This window comes from Ursus americanus, chromosome 11 (genome assembly GCF_024610735.1).
Source record: "Ursus americanus isolate L20-20 chromosome 11, mUrsAme1.1.p, whole genome shotgun sequence".
Lineage (NCBI taxonomy): Eukaryota > Metazoa > Chordata > Mammalia > Carnivora > Ursidae > Ursus > Ursus americanus.
In genome coordinates this window covers 39,541,260-39,567,617 of record NC_142137.1, presented here as the reverse complement: position 1 = coordinate 39,567,617, position 26,358 = coordinate 39,541,260, and the positions used below count along the sequence as shown (strand labels likewise).

Genomic DNA, 26,358 nt, shown 5'->3' with positions numbered 1-26,358 from the left:
AACAGGGGTTAGTTGCCCCAAGGTCTTTGAAGAGCTATTGAGATCAGCAAAGAGAATCAGCTTGCTCAGACCAAACCCTCTCCCACAGGCCTTACAAACTCTCGGTATTTATAGTCTAAACGTCCACCTGCCAAAGTTACTTCTTCGTGTGTTTTTACTGATAAACCCCCAACGCAGCCCCTCAGCAGCTAAGCTCCTGAGTGCATATAAACAACAAGAGATGAGATGACGATAGCCTGTCACGGCTTACTTCATTCTTAATCAAAACAACTTTGCTCTTAAAAACAATTTCATTTTTGTCATAAACAAGTTGACTTGAAAATCATAACAAACCAACACACAACAGCCACATTCTTTCCTTCTCGAGGTATTTTCTTCATTTGGCTCCTAGAACACAACTATCCCTTAGCCCTCTTCCTACCTCACTGACTGCTTCCCCCATTCCCAAATTCTGAATGTTGGGTGACCCCAGTTACCAAACTTCTGATTCCCCACAATGTACTCTTCTTGCAATTTTCTCCAGCTTGCTAAATAGTAACTCCATCCTTCCAGTTAGTCAGGCCACGTTTTGTGGCATCATCCTTCTCTTTCTCTCATACTCCAGTCCAGTCCAGTCCAATCCGTCACAAACCTCCTTAGTCCTACCTTCAAGTCGTGCACAAAAGTAACAACCTCTCACCGTCTGTACTACCACCACTCTGGATGAAACCCAAATCATCTCCCCAGAGATTTATTTCAATAGTCTCCTCAATGATCTCCCTCCTTACTCCCTGCCCCATAGAGTCTGTTTTCGACATTACCCTCTCCCCGAGTCCTTGTGTATGCGTGTCTACTAAGTGCCTTTAAAAACTGGTACCGTTGGTTGTGGATTTAACTAAGACAGATGGTTGAGACAGACGCTGACCAGCTTTTTGGAGTAAGGGGGTTCTTCAGGGCTTGAGATGTTAGGAAGACTGTGATTTCAGCATGGGACTGCTTTCACTCCCGAGCCCTTTAGGGCTAGTCCGGGGTTCTCCCAGTACTTTTGTCTCTCCCAATGGACTTCTCCCTTCCCAAATACTTTCCTTGTGCCTCTGTTAAAATATTCAGAGACTGCCCACCTTGAAGTAGAGTTCTTTATTTCTTCCCCCAATCAGACGCTGAGTTGCTAAAAGGCAAGATTTTCAGGCAATTTTGCATAGCCCTCCCCCTCCTCCAAAGGCTCCCCTACCCAACTGCAATCCCTTTAAAAGTTTGAGGGCGTTCAGTGGAGTGGAGATTAGCAAACAAGTGATGACCAAGCACTTGGTCTCCAGGGATGGTGCAATGCCTGGGGGGCAGACATTGAGGCTGGGAAAGTGGAACACTTCTTTTCCATACGGGTCTGGGACAACCCGGTGAGGAAGTGGAGGAGGAGAGAGGAATGGGAAGGAGTCTGGAGGGGAAGAGAAGGTTGGGGAGGGAGGAGGGAGAGGGAGGACAAGCAGGAGGGGGAGGGAGGAGAAGGGGGAGGAAAGGGGAGGAGGAGGGGTAGGAAAGGGGAGGAGGAGGGGGAGGGAGGAGGAGGGGGAGGAGGGGGGAGGACGAGGGGGAGGAGGCGGAGGAGGGGGAGGAGCTTCAGGAGGCGGCCTAGCGGCCTGCTCCGAACCGCGGGACCCTTGGCCGCATGGCTTCTGTGTCCGCTGCGGCCGTGTTGGGCCGCGGGGCCGGGAACCTGCTGCAGTTCCTGCGGCTGGTGGGACAGCTCAAGGTGAGCCGGCGCCGGGCCGGGCCGCTTGGGGCCGGGCGGGCGGCGCGCGGGGAGAGGCGGGGTGGCCGCGGCGCTCCGGAGCTCCGGCTCGCGGTGGCTGGGGCCGTCGCCCCCCTTCTTCCGCCCTCCCCGCCTGGCAGGGGTGGGCCCAGAAACTCCTCTGGATGCGGGGGCGCGTCTGCCGGCCTGGGCAGCCATTCCAGAGGTTTCCGGAGAGCAGCTGGCGCGGTCCGTGCTCTCCTGCTTCTGCCCTGGGGCTCAAGACCCCTCAACTGGGCCTCTGAGCAGCCAGGGCCGGGGTGGGGGGGGGCGGGTTTCGGAGCAGCTGGGGGGAAGAGCAGAATCCATCAGTCCGGCAGATTTTAAGTGGGGTGCTTTAAATCTGCCTCTCAGCGACTTCTAGAAATAACAAGACTTTTTTTTTTTTTTAACGGAAGATTTTATATAGTGCACATGTTAAGTTGTGTCCTGTTTGGCCTCCCTGTCCACTCCACCCTCCTCTACCCCTCATTGGTGATTTTGCAGAATTTCTACAAGTTAAAAGCCGATTATCTGTCACCTGCAGCTATTGCGACTGTTCATACAATTCTTCAGAAATGTAGAGTCCTGGGGAGAAAAAGCAGCCTCACAAGATTACATCCTGATCTGAACAGAAGGCAGAATCATGACTGGTGGTAGCAGGAGCAACGAGAAATGCCTTTGGCCTTTCTGCTTCCAAATTGGGAAGTCTATCCCTTGTTCAAGTTCAGAGCTTTCACCGGTGTTTTCTACAGGTGTTGAATGGGGTTGTTTGATGCAGAAAGTCCCAGCTCTTGTAGTTAGGAAAAACACAATACTTTCCAGTTTTATTTTTATGTCTAAAGGACTCGTCTATGTTCCATAATTTACACCTTAGTAACACGGAGTAACTTGACTGTTGGACCCCTTCACTGTATTTTTGTGAATTATTTCTCCCTCTCCTCTTTCTTATTCTCTGACCTCACTGGTTTATTTGATAACAGGTGTTGATCATTTGGTTAGTTAAGCACTTTTCAACACTTTCTGAAACTATGACCCTGCTTCTATACCCTATTCCTTGGGCTTCTCTTGAAGAGCATAGCACATAGTTTAAATATTTATTTTTATAAGCTTCTTTCTCTTCTTCATTTTCATCAGAGAGTCCCACGGACTGGCTGGGTATACAGAAACGTTGAGAGGCCGGAGAGTGTATCAGATCACATGTACAGGATGGCAGTTATGGCTCTGGTGACCAAAGACAAACACCTTAACAAAGACCGGTAAGCCGACATGAACTCTGATGCTTGTTAGGATCTCTGGTCTGTGGGTACGCGCCGCTTCCCGTGACTGATGCCTGTATCCAGTTCTTGCAGGTTAGTTTATCTGTCAGGAGAAATTATCTGGTTCAGGCTGTAGAAAGGGGAATTATGTGTGTTGATTGCTTCAAATTGTAAACTTCAATTGCTTCAATTGTAAATTCTGGGTTTTCTCTTGGCAAGTGACAGAGCCTGCCGTGGTCTCAAAAAGATGTAAGTGTGATATCAGGATTTGCAGGGCCTTGACAGTGAATGTGGTATGTCTAAAATCCTGTCATTGCATTAGTACGCTGTGTGCTTTACTCTAGCCCCTTTCATGAAAACTAACACCCATTTGTGGGGTGACGTTTTGGAGGGGTATGTGCGAGATGTAGCTGAGAAAGAGATAGCCTCTCCTTCAGTCAACAGGTGCCTAAAATGCTTTTTGAGCACGGGACAAAGTTTCCTAACAATATTAAGATGGTAAGGAAGTCTCCCATGAATGACACAGGTCCCAACTGGCTTCTATAAAAAGTCCAAAATTAGTGATATTCAAAAGTTAGCAAGATTGGGGCACCTGGCTGGCTCAGTCAGTAGAGCATGTGACTCTTGATCTTGGGGTCAGGAGTTCGAGCCCCACACTGGGTTTAGGGATTACTTTAAAAATAGATAAATAAATAAAAAGCTTAAGAAAAAACTGGCAAAGTATTCTAATAGAAGAGATCACGTGTTCTTGAGTGATCTTAACAGAGGGGGTGGCATGAATCTGAGGTCAGCTCTGAAGAGTTGACTGGGTAGAGAAGTGGAAGGCACAGTGCACAGAGGAGGCCATCACAACCAAAGCCCCAGTGGTAGGAAATGAAAAGTCTATTTTGGAAAAGATAAGTAGATCAATTTGATTGTAGCAAAGGTTCATTAGAGTTGAGAGCTGTTACTCGGTAGCTGATGTGGAAGTGGGATTTTTGGCAAAAAGTACAAGACGAACGCGGTGCGGAGCAGAGATAACAAACTTGAGAGTGGTTGGAGATTTGACCGGGATGTCAGAGACAGGCTGTAGATGGAACACCTGTGAGGAGATTGTTCGGCCTTGTGCTGCCTTGGACATAGTGGGCACGTGACACAGACTGGCCCTTGGGGGCACTTGGATCATGACCTGCCTTCATTATTTTGACAGTGTTTATCCTCATCACTAATAATCATAGCCATTTGCTTAATGACCCACATGTGCCAGGAATACACATGATCAAATTTAGTGTTTATACCAACCTTATGATGTATTGCTGTCCCTTTTTTACAGATGATAAAAGAATCGAGCACTTAAAGAAATTAGGTAACTTGGCAAAGGTCACACAGCTAATAAAAGGTTGCTGGGTTTGGACCCAGATCTGTCCTACTCCACCCATTTCTCTATAATAAAGAGCCTCATTGTGACATCTAACTAGTATATGGGGAAATGATTGTTTCTGAATCTTGTATCAGTAAGTAAATGCTATCACCAGATCATCTCCTCCTGGCTGTCATCTGAAGTTATCAACCTTTTAAAATGATATTTGAAAAACCAGCCATTTAAAAAAAAAATTCATGCTAACAGTTTCCCCTGCATTCATGCATTATTGTGTTGAATATTAACTAGAAGTTTCGAATTGGAACTGTTGGGGGCTAGAAGAATACAATTACTTTAGAAAATACTGCATTAACATACCCTGTGAGGGTGGAGGACAAAAATGCATCTTCAAAATAGTCTAGAGAAGGAACTTGTAGTGAATCTAATTTTGTGTCATTATTCACATTTCTCGCCTGGTCAGATGCGTACGCCTAGCCCTGGTTCACGATATGGCAGAATGCATCGTGGGGGACATAGCGCCAGCAGATAACATCCCCAAAGAAGAAAAACATAGGCGAGAAGAGGTCAGTGTTAACGATTGACTCTACCAGAGACCGCCAGAGACACCTGTTGCAGAAGCAAAGCTAAGTTTCTTGGACCCGTGGCAGTAAGGGAGAGCACCTTGGCAGAATTTGAGCAGTGTCTCAGGCAGGGGAACTCTGGAGAGGGTATTTATAGAGTCTGAGAGCCTGGGCTGGAGGATGGTTGGATGGATCTTACGAGATGGGCCACTAGTTAGATTGCACGAGTGTAGGACAAAATAACCTTGGACTGGTAGGACTGGTGAGGCAGAGTCGTAATGAGAGCCTTGAGGAGTAAGCTGTAAGCGCTTACTCTACTTGGGTGGTTGACGGTCTTATCTTCCAGAAGCAAGGATTTCTTCCTGGCGTAAGCAGCACAGCACACTGGTATTGGTTTTCCTCAACCTTGTTTAACGCAAGATCAGGAAAGTATGCCTGCTCCCAGCCTTGTCTAACACAGGGACAGGAAACTGCTGGGTTTCTGTTCTCATTAGTAGGTGGACATAGACAGTATGGCTTTCATTAGAACAAGAGAAGTAGCTAGAACTGGAAGGAATTCTCCATGCTGGTTAAGCTCTTTGGAGGAAAGTTCTATACAATCACAAGTCTAATCATTATTATAATTACTTGTGAATTTTCAGTTAGTCTTTTAATTTATTGGTTAGAAGTAAAGAAATATATTTGTAATAGTAAGAAACGAACATCAAAAGAATACTAAATCAATATCAATTTGGGCTCTAAATTCAGAACCCAGGGCCAAAGAGGAAGAAGACACATTTGGGGCAGAGATTGGAAAATCCAGGAAGGTTTTGTGTTTTGTTTTTGTTTTGTTTTTTAATGTTGAATAGCTGGTCCTCTCAGGGATTATTGCAAGCTACTTTTATTATAGGAGATCGGTCCTAAATTGCTAGGTGGATGGATCCTTCATAAAAATGCTTTAACAGGACAGGTGGGCTTGAACAGCTGTTCTCAGAGCTGGAGAGACTGGAGTTCAGTAGCCAGAAGTATTTTTATCCGCCCAGAGGCGAGAAGCTCTGGGAATACCAATTTAGGAATTCCAACATTATGGGAACAAGGGAAATTGTGTAAGGAATGTGTTCTTCCTGCCAAAATACAGATCCAGAATATAGGCTCAGCATCATGACAGCCTGTAAAAAGGAAGAAGGTTGAGGCATTGTTCTTCTGTAGGAATCTGTGTATAAAGCGTTCCTAGATTGATTGGCAGAATTAATATGAAAAAAAGCCAATTAGTTCAACATACCAAGTGTTGGAAAAGAATTAGCCCTGACCCAGAGGGTGTCGCGAGACGACATGACATAGAGGAAAGGGATGGGGAGAAAAACACCCTAATTATACAGCTCATTTCAGGATGCAGGGTAGTTTTATCCAAGGGTCAGTCTGGACATTGTGGAGGAGGAATGCTATGTTGAAGTACCAGAGGGTCCTCGGAGACTGTAAAGTGACACAGAGCAAGAAGAAAAGGCAAACTGTCCCCATGAAGGTGCATAATGAATCTGAGGCTTCCTCCACAGAAGAATAAGTCAGAGCCTCTTGGAGAAGAAAGCGTCCACGGGCAGGCTCTCCAGCCACTGGAGGTGAGAGAAGACCGGCTGCTGTCTTGACAGGAGTGAGGCCTGGCCAGTGACACCTTGTGGAGAGTGCCTGGTGGGGCTGAACAGAGCGTGCTTCTGCCCTCCTGGACGCCCTGTCCTGACAACGAGGTGAATTTTTCCGGCCTCATTGTACCTCCTGGCTGCCTCCCACTCCTGTGTTTCCCACGGGCCTCAAGGCCATAATCAGGAGGGACGGGGGAAGCATGTTGAAGAACCAGAGGTTCTTAGACAAGAAACCAAAGGCTTGGAAGAGGGCTGAGGATTTGGGAACAGAGAGGAAGATCTGGAAGGTGAACAATTCTTTATGCAGATGGAGTTTATGAACAAGATTTGGATGTCTGAACCATGCCTTAAGATAATTAAATGAGGGATTCTTGGCTCAAGGTGGAATGCACGTAATGAGAATCAGGCAGCGGGACTCGCCCAGAGGCCAGCCGACTGCCTCAGGAAGGCTTAAACTGGAGTCGGAGGCAGGGAAAATACTCGGTGAACTTGGAAGGCTGCTTGCTTTGGAGGAGAGTAGGTATTAAGATGAAAGGGAAAACGAGGGCATGGAAGAGAAGATTTAGGGCCAAAAGCAATACTTGTTGTCTGATCCCCTTCCTAAATCAGACAAAACAGACTTTACACCGTAACCCGAGTTGGTGAACGAAGCGTCGCAGGGATCATCAGGGACCCGCGGGGCGGAACTCGAGGCTGGGATACAGCAACGGCAGGTTATTCTCTTCTCGAAGAGAAAACCATGCGGTCGGAAGGCTGAGTCATGGTAGGCATGTATCCGCCAGGGTTAAAGTTGCTGAAAGTTGCTGAAGAACCAAGAGGTTAAAAGGAGAAGAACCAAGCTTTATTACGGGAGTGAACCTGGTGAAATTGAGAAACTGAAAAGTATCGTGAACATTTTATAGATTGCTGATCATGTGCCAGATGCCACGAGCTTTGGCGCTGTGACGAGCTTCATCCTCATGACAGCCCCCTCGGGGATGCTTGCCATTACTAACCCCGTTTTACAGATGCGAGACCTGAAGGACAAAGAGGTTAGGCACCTTGCTGAGGGTTCCACAGCCAGTCCTAAGCAAGTCAGGCTCCAGACCCCATTCGAATCTGTAGTTTGCAGTGAGCTCTACACTGCTCAGCCTCCCCAGTGAGGTCTGAAGGATGCGGGATGCTTTCTGGGGGCTTGACGCAAAACTGACCCAAGACGTTTGCTGAAATCTTATTCAGCTCAGGACTTTTGGCAAATTCTTGGCGTGCTTGCTAACGGGAAGAAGCTAGGAATATTCCCACCTTAAATCTGTGTGGACAAGGCGAAACTCCGTATAGAAGTGGGAGCAGCGGGGCTCACCACCGGGAGGACAAGTCTGGCATATGCAGCCGGGTACCCTGCAGTGTAGCGAAGTCGTTTTCGGAGGGTTCATTTAAAAGGTAGGCACAGTTCTGTGGTGTGTGTTGCCAAACAAGGAATATCGACTACCGTAGCAGCCTCAAAGAGCGATCTGATTGTGTAATAACAGATGGTATCAACGAGTGTAGATCCGGAAATTCATTGTTCAATTTTTAAGAAGAGAGCAACAACGCATTTGTTGTGTTTTGTTTTTTTAAAGGACATGATGGTTTTAATCAACAGGGAGTTTATCAGTAAGTCAGTAATTGGATGTGATCTCCAAAAAGCTGATCTCAGTCTTCGGCTACCTTTGCGTAATAGAGTATCTGGCATGACGGAGGCATTGGTTCCGTCCTCTCCAGCCGTGGTCAGACCACTCATCAGTCACTGTGTTCGGTGCTGAGGACATCACCCGAAAGGAAATAAAATAATCTAAAGGTTTAGGTTTTTATATACCTGTAAATACATATTACTTAGTTAGCTTTTTCCAAACAAAAGCAATGGACAGGCTTGTGTTTTTGGAATAATGTAGAGAAAGGCAATCTATTTATAAAGACACCTTTAATTTTTGAAAATGCAGAGATTTTCTCAAGCATTTTACTGCTTTATGAAAAAGAAAGAAAGGCAAATGCAGACACAAAATAGCATAAATTTGATACACTGAGGGTGGTGTGCTACAAACCGTTGGAGGTGGTGATGTTTGTAGACACTGGCACATACGGTTTGCTCTGGAAATGGTGGTATTCCGTGGCATTTTTTCCCTAGCCTCTGCTGGACAAATCATGCAGGTGCCCCTCAAACGGCTGGTCTGAGTCACATGGCCTTCCCGTGGCCCAGAGATTCTGGCCCCACTGGGCCCCTGCCCACCTACTTGATATTGTGTTTGTGGGTGAGGGTGGCACGCTGGGGGGCTGGGGTTGGGCATAGTGGGAGACCTGCACGAACAATTTTCAGCTTGATGTAAGAAAGTATTTTCTGTCCATGCTGCTTAAAGCCCATTTGGGCAGCCTCCTGAGGTGCTGGATTCCCACCCCTGGACATGGTTACAGAGGGAGGGCAAGACGTGATCAGGGATGCTCTTGAATGGTTCAGATAGTACCTGGATGGTGTGGCTAATTATCTTCTTCTTTTTTAAATTTAATTTATTTATTTGTCAGAGAGAGAGAGCGAGCACACAAGCAGGGAGAGCGGCAGGCAGAGGGAGAGGGAGAAGCAGAGAGCCTGATACAGGACTCGATCCCAGGACCCCGGGATCATGACCTGAGCCAAAGGCAGACGCTTAAACCAACTGAGAGCCACCCAGGCGTCCCGCTAATTATCTTTGAATACCCCCTTTCAGCCCGTGTGTGTGTGAGCCTGCAAAATCCTCTCATGCCGTTTCCTGTATGCTAATGACAATAACTGCCCATTTGTGTAGTGCTTTATGTTACACAATAAAAATATTAATAGAAAATGAATTAATAGTATATGAGCAATTTCTTTGAGCTTTGTAATTCAGTGTTACTTTCCTGTTCTTGTTCTCAGGTTTGTTTTGAACTTTTGTATGTTTATGTTTAAAATTCACGTGGCCATCTTGCGATTCATCCATAAGATGTAAAATCCTTGGCCTCACTTCTGATATTTCTGTAATCCTCTCACACCCTCCTCCTTGTCCTTTTTTTGGTGTCTGATGTGCTGCAGACCACAAAACATATGCTCAGCGAAGCCCTGTGAATAAATACACACGTTTCTTTCATGCACACAACTGCCCTCCTTAGAAGCCATAAATATTGCCCAATATTCCACTGCCCTTTGGGGAGCTCTGTGTAAGAGTTTGAGCCCATTATTCGGCTTTCGTAGTTGAGTTGTTAACTAGATAAATGTGATCATGATTAAAATAACTGTTTGATATTTCAGGAAGCTATGAAGCAGCTAACCCAGCTCCTCCCAGAGGATCTCAGAAAGGAGCTCTATGAACTTTGGGAAGTAAGTACATATGATAGGTTGCTTTCTAATGTATTGTGATTGAGTTTATATGGCTCATCAGTGTTTTCGTTGACTTAGATTATTATCACAAGCTGTCTCTAACTTACTACTTTCTGGTTTGTGTCTGTTTCTCACCTCCTGGCTGGTTCAGGAATTTCTCATGGCTGATAAAAATTTTTCTTCCCTCCAATTTCCCCATTTCCCTTGACACCATAATGCCTGGTACAGATCTTGACTCAGAGCCCCCTGGATTTCCTGTTGCATTGCTCTCGTTCCCCCCTACCCTGACAACCCCATGCCCACCCACCCATTTCTGGTCCTTGGAAAGAACGTGGGCCCTCGCCACTTCCTGGCTCCGAACATGGGCGTATTCCCCTCTCTGAGTCTGATGCTCATCTGTGAAACCTTGAAGGGTTGTTCGGGGCTGAGTCTGGTCCAAGTAAAGTGCTGCCATGATGCCCAGCGCAGAGCGGGGACCCTGTGGGTGCTCGTTCCCTTCCCAGTGCTTGACAGCAAGGTGGGAGGCCCGTTGGCCGGAGAGAAAGGGCAGGAAGAGTGGAAAGAGCAAAGAAAGCCATTGTTCTCCTGTTGCTTCCCCCTCCTAGTGCTGGTTTTCATTTGTGAAGGGAAAACAACAGCAAAGAGACCCTCGTCTACTGCAGTTTCTCACTTGCCTCCAGTCCACACTGGCCCTTCCTTGCTTGAGCCCCTGGACCCCCACCGACCTCACACTCTCACTTTTCACGGCTCCTTCAAAGCCCCACCCCCTGCTCCTGCCTTCAGAGGCTGATCTTCCACCTTTTCTCTTACATCTTCAGGCTTCCACCGTGCCTTGCTCTCCCCAGAGCCTCCAAGCTGGCAGAGTTCCCTTCCCACTTCCTAGCGTGCTGGTCAGCTCTTTCCTTGACTGGGGAAGACTGAGGGACAAGTTAGGAAGTGTTGAGGTGTTGTATTCAGGTGTTGAACCCTGAATAAATGTTTCTCCTAAAATTGCCATTTTACTCAGTGGTCAGATTCTGTGGCATGCTGTCATTTCCGTGGGTTAGCTGGATTAGGGGATGAAATACGCATCCCCTCTTGAGGCTGTAGGCTGTGATGCAGAGAGCAGGACTTGCCACCAGGGAGACCTGGGTTTGAATCCCACCTCCCTCGGGTGAGTGGCTTGGCTCTCGTCGGCCTGTTTCTCCCAGAACATGAGACTACAGCTGCATATGCCCTTCACCATAATTAGGAAATCTACAAAGTTCAGGGAGCCAGTTAAAAACAACAACAATAATAACAACAACAAACTGATCTAACTTGACCTCACACAGTAAAATCTTACCTGAATCAACATGAGGCTATTTAGAGCCCCCCCCCCCGTGTGAAAATCAGTGTGCTTTGACATAGAAATATTCATCTGTTTGTCAACTGAGTCGGCCCTAGACCCCCCTAGGGAGTTTCTGTAATATGTACTATACATACCATATTATTTTCTAAATGAAAAATATGCTGAAAACTGAAACAGATTTTAAGGTAAAAGACCGTGGCCCGTTAATACCTGCCTTGCCAAATAATTGTGAAAATTACATCTGGCAAAGTATGCATGGTGTCTAGCTGGAGGCTGGCCCAGGTGGCGTCTGTTACTAGGTGTGACGGGGTTGCTTCAGGGAAAAGAGTCCCTTGTGCCAAAGTACGTACTTGCAAGAGAACTTCTGGAACACTATGAATTGAGGAATGATGGAGTGGAGTTGGGTTGCATTTCATACATAGAAAGAAAAAAAAAATGGCCCTGAGCTTATGAAACTAATCCCATGTCTCTAAGAAGGAAAGACTCCCACAATTTGAAAACCTTTTATAAGAATTGGTACCCTTGTGTCTCCTAGTTATTGTAAACACAGTGGCAGTATCTGTTAAATTATTTTCTCAGTTAGCCATCAGCAACTGACTGAAAAAAGCTTACTGCAAAATATGCTTTAATTACAAAAATTAATTTAAATTTACTGCAAAGTCTCCTTTAAGTAGCTTCCAAACAAAAACATGACAAAAATACTTTGGATTTGGAAAAAATATAAAATAAAGAGCATTAAATGACTTGATAACCCCCAAAATGAGTGACAGTTTTATGATCTTGTAAAAGTCAGTGGTTGAATTAATTAATCTTGTTAAAGATCTCAGGCCAGGTACACAGTTGGCCCCTTGGAATGTGACAGTCCTCCTTGAGAATTGTTGCTGCCGGGCCGGCCAAGAGCTTAAAAGAAGATAGCAAGGATTTAAATTACTTTGTTGGTGAGACTGTGGGATGTTGATCGATGCGGAGGAGAAAAATCGTGAGCTTTTTTACTTGCTGACATGAACATCATCTTTGCATGCTCTGGAAGGGTTGGGAGCTTGTTTTTCTATTAAGAGCCAGAGGAGGGGAAGTGAGGACCATGTCAATAAACAGCAATACGTTTTTCAGACAGAATTATAGGAATTTATTCACAGAGAATAGTATTCATGGGTCTTCAGCTCTCCTTAACCAATTCATACACCCCTATGAGTGAGGTAGCCGCCTCAGGCCAAGAGGTAAGGTCACCAGGGCCCTGCAGGCACAGACTGAGCATACATATAAGTCCCAGTGTTTACTCTCCACGGAAGTGTGAGCATGTGTACGAGGGTCCCAATGCTGGTGGGCACATGTATATTTAAGTTTATTTCGAAATCATGAAAACGGGCGCCTGGGTGGCTCAGTCGTTAAGCGTCTGCCTTCAGCTCAGGGCATGATCCTGGAGACCTGGGATCGAGCGCCGCATCGGGCTCCTCCCCTGGGAGCCTGCTTCTTCCTCTCCCATTCCCCCTGCTTGTGTTCCCTCTCTCGCTGGCTGTCTCTCTCTGTCAAATAAATATATAAAATCTTTAGGGAAAAAAAAAAGAAATCATGAAAACAGAGCAGGAAAATTGACATCCCTAATGTCTAATATCATTTTGGAAAGAAGAGTGTTAAACATTAGAATTGTCCCTAATTTCTTTGACCATTTCTCCCCATCCTATGCCTGTTAAAGCCTGTATTTCAAGAACTGGGGTATCACTTTCCACAATACATGGTTTTCACAGTCCACAGAATCTTTTGGCGAAAAAGCCTAGCTCCCAGCGGTACCTCAGAAGAAGATATCCCTCTCCCCTCTTCTCTTTTGGATATGGATTGAATCGTGTCCCCCTAAAATTCATATGTACCTCTGAATAAGACCTTATTTAAAGATAGGATATCTTTTTTCTTCTCCATTCAATAGTTTATTCTCAATACCTAGTAAAATATAATATACGACATGGGCAATAAATATTTGTTGAATGAATTGACAAGGCTTTTTAGTGATACTGTAAAGGAGGTTTTTTTTTTTAAATAATTATATTTCAAATTTTTATTGTTAATCTTGAAATATAACTATATCATTTCAAGTGTTCTCCAAAGAGGAAATAATAACTGTGGAGAATTTTTTTTTTTTCCTGAGCTAGGATTAAAAAAATTTTTTGGAGATAATATTTTTAGAGGGATAATTGAGTTAAAATGGGGTCATTAGAGTGGGTTCTAATCCAATATGACTGGTGTCCTTATAAGAAGGGGAACTTGGACACAGAGACACATATTGGGGGAGCACCATGTGAACATGAGGGAGGCCATGTGAAGCCAAGGAGAAGGGCCTGCAGCAGACTCTTCCTCACAGCCCTCGGAAAGAACCAGTCCTGCCAATACCTTGATTTCCGAATGTCTGTGCTCCCCACAGCCCACCACGTGACTCAGGCCCCCACGCGGCTCTTGCTGAGGTCACAGACTTGGCTTGGCTGCATCCTGGAGCCCTTCTCTGCCCAAGTGCACCTGACACCTGGGCCACACAGAAGATGGGGCCTCGCGTGGTTCAAGTTCTCTGCTCCCTCACGTCTGTGCCCTTGCTCCCTCCTGAGTTCCTTTGTACCTTTCGGGCTCTTCTTTCGGAGTTTGTTCAGGTGTTCCTCTGGCTTGGCTGACTTGATCAGAGCCGATGTTCCCTTCCCAGGACTGTGTCCTTTCAGGTGTTCTCCTGAAAATCTTCCTCCTAAGCTCCGGACTTGCAAGGCCAGCAGCCTAAAGGACGGCTCCACCTCAACATCCGGCTCAGCCAGGTCCCGGCACCCTCATTTCCTTCAGCCATTGCTACTGTTTTCAAGGCCATCTTATTGAAAAGTAAAACACAGAAAAGGACACAAACACCTGTGTACAGCACAGTTCCAGTAATCCTTACTGGAAGGATAACACCCTTGTGACTACCACCTACATCAAGATTTGGAACTGTGCTGGGCGCCTGGGTGGCTCAGATGGCCAGGCGTCTGCCTTCGCCTCAGGTCATGATCCCAGGGTCCTGGGGGGAGTCCCCTCCTCGGGCTCTCTACTCAGCGGGGAGCCTGCTTCTCCCTCTGCCACTCCCCCTGCTTGTGCTCTCTGTCCGTCAAATAAATGAATAAAATCTTAAAAAAATAAAAAGATTTAGAACTGTGCCACTGCTTCCCCCCAGAAGCCCTTTCTTGTGCCCCAACCAAGCCCAACCACTCCCTTCCTCCAAAAGTGACCACTGCCCTGATTTTCACAAGGATCCCTTGATTTTCTTTATGGTTTTATCCCCTAAGCAGTCATCCTCCAACATTTTAGTTTAATCCTGCCCATTTTTTAAAAAGCTTAATGTATCTTTTAAATCTCCTTTAATCTACACCCCCCTTCCCCCTCAACCCTCATCCTATCTCTTTCTTTTTCTTTCAAATTATCTGTTGAAGAATCCAGACCATCTGGCTTACAGAGTTCTCCGCAGTCTGGGTTTTGCGCACTCATGATGTGGTTCTGGTCTTCTGTTCTGTTTTCTGCACATGGGCCTCTGGATCCAGAGGCTGAATCAGACTCACGTTGGATCTTTGGCAAAACTGTAGATGGTGTTGGATTCTTTCATCATGAGGCACATAATGTCTGGGTTTTCTTGATGATTACATCCCTTCATCCCATTGAGAATTGTAATAAACTAATGTTTTTGTCTTGCTTTCATTTAGTAGCTGAAATAATTGTATTAGCAGAGGCTTTTTCCTCATCTACTCTGGTTGCAGGTCATACAGGCGAGGTGGGGTAAAAACACCTGACTTTGGTTGCTTCCCTGACAGCAGGAATGGCAGGATGGTCCAGCCTCATTCATCTCGAACACGCTTCAGCCAGACCTCCTATTTTGTTTTTTTGTGTTAATAGGCAGTGTTATTTCAAGGCCACAGTATGTGCAGTGGGGTACTTGCTGCTACTGAGTTGGTTATGGTTTTTATGTTTTTTAATGGACAGAGTTAGGATATATATGTGTGTATGCCTCATGGGTTCATGGTGATATTTCCAATTCAAATACAGTACTGCACGGTTTTTACTTAATCTCTTGTATGGTATGTCTTAACCTCTTCTATATTCTTTCTTCCACACAAGGAGTCCTGATTATAAAGGCTTTATCCTTCTCTACTCATGCACCCGTCTCAGAATAACAATTGTATATTCCACCATCATCAATTCCAATCACTGAAAACAGTTTAAAAAATTGTTTTGCCTGTGCTATCTCAATTCCTGTATTTTTTTTTTTTTACAGTTGTACTCTACCTACATTGTTCTCTATCTAGATTGTTATATTACCATGACATTACATTAACCGTAACATACCGTTTCTTACACCTCACCGAACCTTAGTTCTGCAAGTACCTGGTGATACTCACTAGCTGTCCTTCTGTCAGTTTGTCCCGGTCATTTTGGCTGTCTGAAACTTTTTCTCCTGTAGGTTCTTCAAGAAGGGCTCCCAGGAACAATATGCTCTAAATCTTGCCTCTGTGTTCTTTATACTGGAAGGCCACTCTCACTTGATAAAAAGTCCTTGGCTCCCAGTTTCTTTCCTTGAATATCTTAAATACATTGCTCCCATTCTCTTTGGTCATAAAGCAAAGTCTAATAATTATTTTCCTTATATGTCCAATGTTCTTTCTGCATTGGTATCCAAAGGATTTTTTTTAATATACGTGGTAATTTTATCAGAATATGTCTTGGTGTTGGTCCTTCTGGGTTAATATCCTTAGCTACTTAGTGTGTGTTTTCAATATATACTTTCAAATTAAAAAAAATTAATTTCAAGAAAATTTTTTTGAATATAGTTTTACTTTGGTTTCCTTTTTTCCTCCCAAACGCCTACATGTCTGTGTGTTGGTTCTTCTTTGCCTGTTTTTAATATTTGTCGCCTTCCCTCAATTCCTTTATATCATCTTCATTTCTTCTTGACTTTTAAACCTAATTTCCTTTTCAATTTCTGTTTCTCTCAAAGTATTATTTATCATGTTTAAATAGCGCTGTGTTTCTGTTTGCTTAGCCTTCGCTGTGAAAATTACTTTTTCTTTTCTCTCTAATGTTTTTTATATGATTCTTTCATGTCTTACCATTTTCTTAGCATCTTTTAGTTCTTTTTGAAGTAGTTTCTTATAGATTTGATCCTTTAAAAAAAAATAAAGAATGTCTGTCTGATGTGAATTATCTGTAGCGAGGTCCTTCCCTCCTTGCCCTCTTTACCTTCTCGCAGGCTTGTGCGGGATCTGATCTCTGTGCTTTTCCTGTTGCTCATTTTGATACACAAATAGTTTTCCTGAACTTTTGGAAGGAAACTTGATTCAGATAACTTTTTTTTTTAAGATTTATTTATTTATTTATTTATTTGAGAGGGGAAGGCAGGGGCAGAGGGAGAGAGAGGATCTCCTAGCAGACTCCCAGCTGAGTGCGGAGCCCAACGCAGGGCTTGATCACACGACCCTGAGACTGTGACCTGAGCTGAAATCGAGTCAGACGTTTAACCGACTGAGCCACCAACGTGTCCCCAGATAAATTTTTTGAACTTCACAGAGCTACCTCGTCTGTCTTGTGTTATTTTTTAATGTAAGGTTAAAATGTATGGTGGCTTGTGTTCAGAGATTCCTTGGCTTTGTTCTCTTTCCCCACTTTTGTCTGGACTTTTTCTTTCCTTCATCTTGTTATCCTTACCCCACTCAGTTTTGATTCCACCCCCAGCAGTTTCTGTTTCTGGCCCTGTCCTGGGGTAAGCAGGTCAGCCTGGTGAGTTCACCAGGGCTGCGCTTGCATCAGCTGCTACTGGAGGGAGAGGTTCTTCTCTTCTCAGGTCCATCAGATGCCCTGTTGCTCCTGCTGATGGAAAGCAGGGCTTATGGCTGGACGTGATTTGTCCCCGCTTAAAGTATATTCTGTGATTCATGGTAATGTTATGTTCCGTAGTTTTGTTATATGTGTTCATTAGGTTTTGGTTTTGCTGTTTCTTTGCTCTGTCAGTTTTTTGGGTCTGTTTCTCCCCTAGCTCCCTCTTGAGTTACCCGTGCCAGAAACTAGGAAGTCGTTCTCAGCTTTTCCTTTCGTTCACGTTCACGTTCTGGTTCACTTCTTCGTCCTTAGTGTTTTTCAAATCTGCCCACTTGTCCCATCTTCATTGCCACGAGATTAGGCGAGATCAGACTCTCCCAGCTGCTCTGCTGGTGCTGCCACGTCTCAGAGCCTGACTGCTCTGCCTCCGGTCTAGCCATTTTCCACACTCAAGGTAGGATGATCTTTCTAAAATGCAAATCTGATCATGACCCTCCTGGCCTGAAACCTTTCAGTGACGTCCAGTAGCTGCAGGATAAGCAGCAGCCCCTTGTCACAAACCACGAGGCCTTTCAGGGGCTGACCCTTCCTCCCCTCAGCCTCTTCTGTCTCCTCTTCCTCCTGCAATTAATTCTGCATCCTGTCATGAGAAACTGCTTGCAGTAAGTTCCCCAAAGATGCCATGGTGTCTTCTTCTAGAGCTTTCTTGGCTTCACTGTTCTCCTTGCCCTGCCTCATTGTTGGAAAATGAAATTGGGAAATGCCTGTACCATTACTTTTTGAGGAAAAACCCAACAATTTATATTTTTAAAAGAAACATGTAATTTCACCAGAATTTGTTACAAAGTGTGTGGTCATTTCCTAATGGTCTTGAAATCTTTTTTTCTTACTTTCAATAGAGAAAAATCCTGGACTGCTATGCCTCGAGTATATTCCACTTCTTTTTTGTTGAATAATGAACTTGAAATTATTAAATATAAATATATAATTATAAATGTGAACAAGCATTTAAATAAAGGTAATTATTTTTAAGTGCCTTTGAAATAAAACAAAATGTATTTGGTTTTGTATTAAAATGATTTCCCTGTACAATTTCAGCTCTATCAGAATCCAAATAACTGCCTCTGTAAGAATAAGGCATCTAATAAAAACCGAGAAACCTTCAGTGATTCACATCACATCACTCTGCCAAGAAAGCATGACAGGTTCATCATCCAGACACATCTGGGGTGGAATTACAAATGAGAACATTGCAGGGAAACCAGTTGGGAACACTTTGGTCTTAACAGAAAAACGATTCTATATAGTATTAATTGGGGCTTGCGGTCGTGTGACATGTGTCATGCTCTACGAAGCAGCCCTCCCGGAGCTTCTTGTTTCAGGTTTGCGCTGAGGAGGGAGGGACCAGAAGGCAAAATGCTTGCTCCCCGTCCACTGGCTTCAGCACCTCTCTGTCACCAGTACGTGTGCACATGCCATTGCGCCAAGAACCCGCAGATCCTGACAGTGTCCTCCAGAGTCATACCCCAGGGGCCCTGTTTGGAAAGCAAGGACAGAGATTTCCATTGTAAAGGGACAGCCAAAATTCAATGAGAAAGCTAGAAATTCACTTGAAAAGGAAGCCTGACCATTTTTAAATGGGGAGGGAAATAATTTGAGAAGCATGCAATGAAATAGTAGCTTGAAGTTAGAAAGACCTCTGCCACTCCGGTGGGTGAAAGAATAATGACCTTGAAGACAAGGTACCAGACGGGAAGGAGAACGCTTGGAGTGTCGCTGCAAACAGATGAGACTTTGCAGGCATCCGGGGGAATGCGCAGAATCGCGGCACATCTTGCGCGGAGTGCTGAGAGCTAGCGGTGGTTACAGAGGCAGCGGCTCTGCGAAGGGCTTGTGCCCAGTCAAGGGGGCGTGGCCAGTACAGAAGGTGCTTTTACCCGCGAGTCTGATTTCAGTACCAGAATCAAAACTTTCCCGGAATACCCTGCCCCACAGCTCTCATCATGCTGCTTTCGTGGTCCCTTTCCTCAGGAGTATGAGACCCAGTCAAGTGCAGAAGCCAAGTTTGTGAAGCAGCTGGACCAGTGCGAGATGATTCTTCAGGCATCTGAGTATGAAGACCTGGAGAACAGACCTGGGCGGCTGCAGGACTTCTATGATTCCACAGCAGGTACTCCGTGCGATTTTCAGTAAACACCATTTTAGCTGGGCTTACTCCTAGCGGAGTGACTGACGTCGCGTCAGTGAGATCCGCTGTCGTTACCTTCTGATGACGCTTCCATATGGAGCATCTGAAGGGGAAGTGGTGGGCTTCCTGGTGAGAGGCAGCCTGGCGTGGGCGAGCACGCCCCCCTGGGGTCTGAGCAGCAGGCCAGGTTCGCGTTCACACCTGCCTCTGTGCCCCTGGGCAGTGTCCTGGCCTCTCGGTGTCCTCTCTGAAAAAGGGAAAGCATAAAGCTTACCCTACTTGAGCCGTAGGTGGATTTCGAGACTCAAGAGAGAGAATGTCTATGAAAGCGCATTATAATCTGGAAGTGATTTATAGAAGTAAAGTCATGGAAGATGGAGGTAGAAAAAGAGATGTGAAAAGTAGATAACCCTAAACCGTCGAAGTCACCGTTGGCATTACAGTGCTTCATAGCGCGGACCTGGAGTTCAACTGGTTCTAGTTCTGCCACATATAACCCACGTATTGTCCAGCAAATTACTTACCCTAGCTCTGGGCCTTAGTTTCCATATTTTTAAAATAAGGATAATTATAGGGGCGCCTGACTGGCTCAGTCAGTAGAGCATGCAACTCTTGATCTCAGGGTTGTGAGTTTGAGCACCATGGGGTATAGAGATTACTAAAAAAAAAATCTTTAAAATAAGGGTCATTATAGACTCTACTTTGTAGAGTTATTTGAAGATCTAGTGGAGTAGTTCACGTGAAGTGCTTACAATAATACCGGGCGTAAGCCTCGGGTGTCTTCATGGTGACACAGTTTCTGGTGAAGCTCAGTTCGCTGTAGGAGTGCTGGCTGGGGTTCGTGTGGCTCCCCAGAGCACAGCCCTGTCTCTCGTCCCCTGGACTTCCTCAGTCTCCCCTAAGAGCACTGCCAGAGATTGTCTGTCTGAGACGGCTCGGGACGTCCCGTGGCTCCCAGCTCAGGCCGTGCTCTAGAGCGTGATGTGCCTCACCCTGAGGTTGATTCCATCTTCCTTCCCTCTTTCCGGCCCCACTTCTCTGCCTCAGACAAGGCCCTTGTTATTTCTGTATTGGATTCTTGTCATTACCTCCTGACTCTGCCAGCCGGGCTCACCAGCTTATCCTGCAGGTCTCAGTGAGTTTCTTTGTAGTTCCCAGTAGAAGCATTCAGAGGCTGCCTGGTGAGGTTTCCCCTAGCTCTGCCTAATGGGACAGTTCTTTGTCCGATTCTCATCCCTAATGCTTGGTGGCATCCGGGGTGACGGACCATGATCTCCACGTGGTCCCCTCCCTAGGACCTGGAGTTGTGTTCTTCTGCGTTGGAGTGAATCTCAGAGTCGAGCCCCTGAAAAGCCTGGGATCAAGCTGGATCCATTGATGGATTCTCTTGTATCTTCTTCCCTGTCTTCTTGCCTTGCAGGAAAATTCAGTCACCCAGAGATAGTCCAGCTTGTTTCTGAACTTGAGGCAGAAAGAAACGCCAACATAGCTGCTGCCCCCCGTGAGCCAAGCTCCTGACGTGTCCTCTCTGTTGCCGCACTCCTGTGACATTGTGTTTTTCCCTCTGTGGTGCTGTGTTTTGCCACTGTTGCTGTGTTGATTCCCCAGATATGAGTCTGTTTATATTCCATTGCCTGGACTCCAGTAAGAAACGTGTGATACAATCTGGATAATAAAAGAAGCCACAGAACAGGATGTGGTCCTGAAAATGCCCCGGATGAAGACTGGGGGCGGCGAGGGGGAGGAGGGCGGGACGTTTGTATAAACTAAATAAATAAATTTTTAAAACCTTAAGCTTTGGAATATTTATTGGAGATTTTAAATCATTTTATTCTAAGCTAATAACCTACAACCCTGAAGGCCAGATTCATGGAATGATGGAAACTTAAGTTACAGTGACTTTTAAGAACGGATTCTTCAGCTGACTTAGTGACATGGATGCAAGGAAAAGAAGGTATCACGGGGCACTGACGAAATACTGCCTTGTTCAGACTACCACTCCGTGGAGCCACATTGTTTGGCCCTTGATCATAGACTTGTAAACGTGTTAACAGGTTCTGCCTCTCCCCCTCGTCCATCTGGGGATATGAATTCAGGCACACGGTGTCAAATGCCACTTGTCTTCCTCTGTGTAATTTTTCCCCACCTGATTTATAAATATTCAGACCTTGATTTATAAGAACACTGATCACCAGGTAAGAAATCTGTCATCAGAAGAGTATTCCTGGGGTCCTTGCGCCTTACGTAGGGAACACAGACCTGGTTTCTTCCCCTCATTTGCTTTCATTGGGTAAGTAACCTACCCTGCTTGCCTTTAAATGACGCACCACCATTGAATGGTGAGGAAAAGAAGACTAGCCATGCCAAGCTGCCCAGGATTCTGGTGGGAAGCAGTGCCTGTCCCTTTAATTCAAATGTCAGTTTCCACGTGAAGGCCTGTTAGGCTGGTGTGGTAATATTCTAGGCAGCGTTTCTTTGGAAACTCTTTGCGGTATCCATGGATACCCAATCTGCCAGAAGCAAAGAGCATGATCTCTTCAGAAGCAGCGCACGTGTACGTGTAGCTGCTCTGCGCTGAAAAGAGCAATGCCGCTTTGCTTCAGCACGCTGTTGCATCCTACCAGAATTCTGGAGGTTTCTTTCTCCTGGCATGAACATACACCCATAAGATAATTGCAGATAAAAATTCAAATATTTATAACCAATTTCCTGTGGCCCTGAAGTTTTACTTGGGATGTTTTGCCTGCTGTAATTTTCATGAATTCATAGATTAGGAAGCCTCTCCTGGGTCAGGCTTGATACTACTGGTCACCCACCGGTCATCATTACTCACCTGTTTTCCATCTACCTACCAAGTTCACGTGTAGTTCTCAATCCTCCTTCCTGGGGTATTAGGTTTAAGAAGAGAAAGAAAATGTAATGGTGCTATAAATACCATTTAATAATAATGAAGATCAATAGAAAAAGATAGCTGTTGAATTCACCAGCCAAGTCTACAAATACTTGAGCATTATCACTTAAAAAAATTTTTTTTCTCTTGGAAGATACCTGTTACTTGCCTGGAATTGACCTTCTGAATAACAAACCCTACCATTATGATGTGGTACAAAAAGTTATTATTGGGTTGAACTCAACAAAAAAGAATATGTTACCTCCTCGCAATGAGGAAGAAAGACTACCTCATTCAAAAGGAGAGGGTGGAAAGGCAGGGCTGCAGGGGAAGATGGAGGGGGCACAGCTCAGGCCCGTGAGCTGACTGGGGTCAGGGTGGGGGTGTTCTTTTTCAAAACACAGTTCCTTGTTTCTCCCTTGTGGACTGGCATTTCACCAGCTGTTACATAATTCTCAATGCCCTTCTATTTGAAAAATGTCAGTTCTAACAGGATGTCCAACCTGTTCATCTCAGTCTGGCGATGATACGTGCTCTACGATACATGACTGATGATGTGCCGTGTGGAAAAGCATCCTCTGTACCCAGCAGTTTTATTTAAGTAATTTGCCAGTCTTCATACTCAAAGTGGGGTTGGATTCCTGTGGGAGACTTATGATTATCTTATTTTTGGATTGCCTTGATGCATACTCTTTATGGTATGAACTAAAAGATGTGTAGAATAAAGAATGTTACCATTCTTAGAGATTTTCAACAGTTCATAAGATGTTGCCAAATATTATAGTTTGAAATTGTATCTGAACACCAGGTTTGAAGTCGTTTGTTTACATTTCATGTTGAAATCACTTTTTCACCCTACAGCCATTGCTCTTTCCCACATCTGCCCACACCCCAATTTGGTAATGTGACGGGGGAGTGTTGTGGTTCAAATTCACAACCACCTTATGCACCGTTTTGCAGTTGCAACCGCTTTCAGGTCGACAGGTAACTTTGGAACAATGAACAGTGACAGCAGCAGCTTAAACTTCAGTTTTCTTCACACTGACCACTGTAAATGACATGGTCTGTCATTTACATGCAGTTTGTTTCCTATGGTTCAAGAACAGCTTTGTAAGAAATTGTGTAATTCAGAGTAAGAGGCAGATTGCTTTGCTTGACATGACCTACCAACAGTCATAGTCTTCATGAGATGGGAGTTATAAAGTTGTAGGGTGAGTTTATGCTACATCAAGCAACAGTATTTAAAAAGTGGCAAATGGTTACGTGACAGAACTGCTTACTTTTTTTTTTTTAAGCCAGTTTTTTTTTTTTTTAAGATTTTATTTATTTATTCGACAGAGTTAGAGACAGCCAGCGAGAGAGGGAACACAAGCAGGGGGAGTGGGAGAGGAAGAAGCAGGCTCATAGTAGAGGAGCCTGATGTGGGGCTCGATCCCATAACGCCGGGATCACGCCCTGAGCCAAAGGCAGACGCTTAACCGCTGTGCCACCCAGGCGCCCCTAAGCCAGTTTATTTTTTAATCACAATTCACATTGGAATTCTAGGTTATTGAGATTTTTGGGCTTGTGATATAATTTTGTATACATGGTTTTGACCTGAAAACATTTTGATTTTTTAGTCAATGGTTAAGCCCAATGGCATGCAAATAACCTCTGAGCACTGTGGGAACACTTCAAACCACTGCATGTGAACTGCGCCCAGCCGGACATAATAGGGAAACTCCAGGGACAGTCAAGTCAGGAGGAGCTTGCCCGCGCAAAGTAAGGGAGACAAAGGCCACTCTTGAGTGATCAGGCAGGGAGGAAATGAGAGGTCTATGCTACGACTACCCACCTACCCACAACTGGAGTAACGTGACTTATTCACATACTGCATGACGAAATGAAAGACTACTCGTGTCATGGTCCCTTATCTCACCCCGAGATCAGAGTGAAGAATAATCAAAAAACCCTTTCAGTTCATAGACCTGACATGAATATAGTTTTTATAAAACTGATGAAATTCAAAGTTTTGAAGAACGGTTTAAAATAAGAAGCTAAAATGTATTTGAAGCTTTGAGACATTAACACTAATTATCTGGATTGTTTTTCTACCTACTGTTAATACTATGTTTTCAGATTGTAAGGCTGAGACTTATCTGTGCAGAAATCGGCTGGTGAATGAAGGTATTTGTGTATGGCATGGGAACTCTTGCTTTTTCTGATACGGTGTAGTGTGCTGAGTGCAGTCAAAAAGAATGCAGTCAAGAAGTGAGTTTATAAAAGGTGACCATTTCGAACACACCAGGCAACTGCAGACTGAGCACAGACTGACCGCCACATGCAGCAGTGGGGGAGCAAGTCACAAGCCAGCTGGACAGGGTTTGGCTTCAACCAACATGCTGGAAGGTTAAATTAGGGAGACTGCCAATGATCCTACTGGCAGGGCTTCATTGTCCACTGTGGTTCAAGATTATAGCCTCACACCTACCTCTACTAAGATTACAAAGCCTGGTTTTGAACTAGCTTAATTTTCAGTTAGATGTGTGTATTGTCCTGCTCCATTATTTTGAATAGAATTTTTCAGACTGGCTTTATTTTGCTATGTCATATATATATGATGTGATATATATGTATGTGATGGGATATTCTCCACTTCTATCTAACAGTAAATTAAACAATGAATAAATACTAACATTATATAATATATATTGCATGGATAATATAGATATACATATTAAACTGTGCTTTTTTTTAGTTAGGTCAATTCTGTGTTCATTTAAAAATTGTATCTATAGAGAAAAATTGCATCTATAGGCTATGTCTGATACCTAGTAACAAATGTATGGTCCCATTTAGAAGAAAAAAGCATATGATGTGGAAGGTAAAAATTCCTGCAGAAATCTGATTGTATTAATACGATGCTTTTTTCATTCATGTGAGCAATTTGCAAAATGGAAGGGGAAGCAGAACTCTATCTCCCATTTTTCTGGCCACCCCCTTTCAGATCTCCCTTACCCGAGTTTACTACTCTACGTAGATTAGAGAGAATTTTAGAATTGGTAGGGTCGCTGAGGTTATAATTACTCACACATCCTCTTACGTTCACCAAATTAACAGTAGACGTTAATTTAAAATAGCATTGCGTAAGGGGCGGGAGCCCCGCTTCGCTTCAGGCTCCCGGTTCAGCGGCGAGTCTGCTTCTCCTTCTGCCCCTCCCCCAGCTTATGCTCTCTCACTCTCAAATAAAATCTTAAAAAATAAAATAAAATAGCATCTGTAGATTCATAGCTACCACCTTTTAAAGTCATTATCAGCCTCAGAACGTAAAGAAATTAAGAATTCAAAGTCTTCATTAAAACCGATTATTTTAATTGCTTAATCAAACATATATAATTGATGCAAGTGGGGGGATCACAAGCAGTTTGATGAAATTTGCAGTGAGCCCATCCTGTTGCTGGAGAGGGTCAGAAAAAACTCCATCTCGCCCACCCGACTGACTTGGAAGGGGGTGTTCACTCTCAGCCTTCAGAGACATGCACATCATAAAGGAGTCCAAGCGAAAACCAAAGCCGATCATTAATAGTTACATGATTGGAAAATATACGCTGAATTACACAAAGACAAGGGTTATGACCAATTGCATACCTGTTCAAGTGGGGACATTTTAAATTAGGACTATCTACGAATACCGAATGTGATGGTCACGTGGTCCATCATTAACACAAATACAAAACGGAAATCATTTTATTAAACCCCGTGGAGAGGCCATTTGAAGAACAAGGTCAAGGCCTGGGTTTTTCCCAGGGGGATTTCGGCTGGCCCCGAGGACGGTGCGCTGGGCGGGGCCGGGGCTCCGCGGCGGCTGCAGGGGGCGGCCCTAGCACTGTAGCTCCTCCTCCTCGGCCCGCCGGGGCCCGCCCCCCGAGCTCTGCGCGCTGGCGTGCGCGGTGGAGCTGAGCACCTCTTCAAAGCTGCCTCCGCCGTGGTTCGCGCCGCCTACTTTCGTCTGGAAGGGCAGAGACGCAAACGTACAGTTAGTTCCTCAGGTCTGCAATGTTTGTGTAAGACGGACTACTCTCAAGTTCAGAATTACTTTTTTTTCTTGAAAGGGAACGTAAAGGGTGTAGAGAAGTTAGTTTCCTTTGGCAGAGTGCTAGAATGCCATTCATACTTGGGATCTGGGATAGGATCCAAAACTTCAATTCTGTACAATTTTAGCAGGTCTCTTTATCCCTTATATTAAGAAATACGGTTAAAATGTTTTGAAAAATTCCT

General features: G+C 44.8%; 2 protein-coding genes across 7 annotated transcripts in view; one reads left to right on the top strand and one right to left on the bottom strand.

Annotated features, from left to right (window-relative positions):
* Positions 1–1,578: 1,578 nt before the first annotated feature.
* Positions 1,579–20,964, top strand: HDDC2 (HD domain containing 2). The gene is made up of 6 exons (XM_045805617.2): positions 1,579–1,729; positions 2,885–3,006; positions 4,827–4,929; positions 9,817–9,885; positions 19,055–19,193; positions 20,632–20,964. The coding sequence occupies exons 1-6, from the start codon at positions 1,646–1,648 to the stop codon at positions 20,727–20,729; spliced, it is 615 nt and encodes a 204-aa protein (XP_045661573.1). The 5' UTR covers positions 1,579–1,645; the 3' UTR covers positions 20,730–20,964.
* Positions 20,965–25,431: 4,467 nt separating this feature from the next.
* Positions 25,432–26,358, bottom strand: part of TPD52L1 (TPD52 like 1) — a 94,163-nt gene continuing 93,236 nt past the window's right edge. For 4 of the 6 annotated variants that reach the window (XM_087865455.1, XM_087865456.1, XM_087865457.1 and 1 more), the window contains one exon: positions 25,432–26,089. In XM_087865455.1, the coding sequence (XP_087721581.1) occupies positions 25,961–26,089 (129 nt within the window). In that variant the 3' untranslated portion in view covers positions 25,432–25,960. The remainder of the gene's footprint in view (positions 26,090–26,358) is intronic. The other 2 variants (XM_087865458.1, XM_087865460.1) reach the window with 1 other exon arrangement.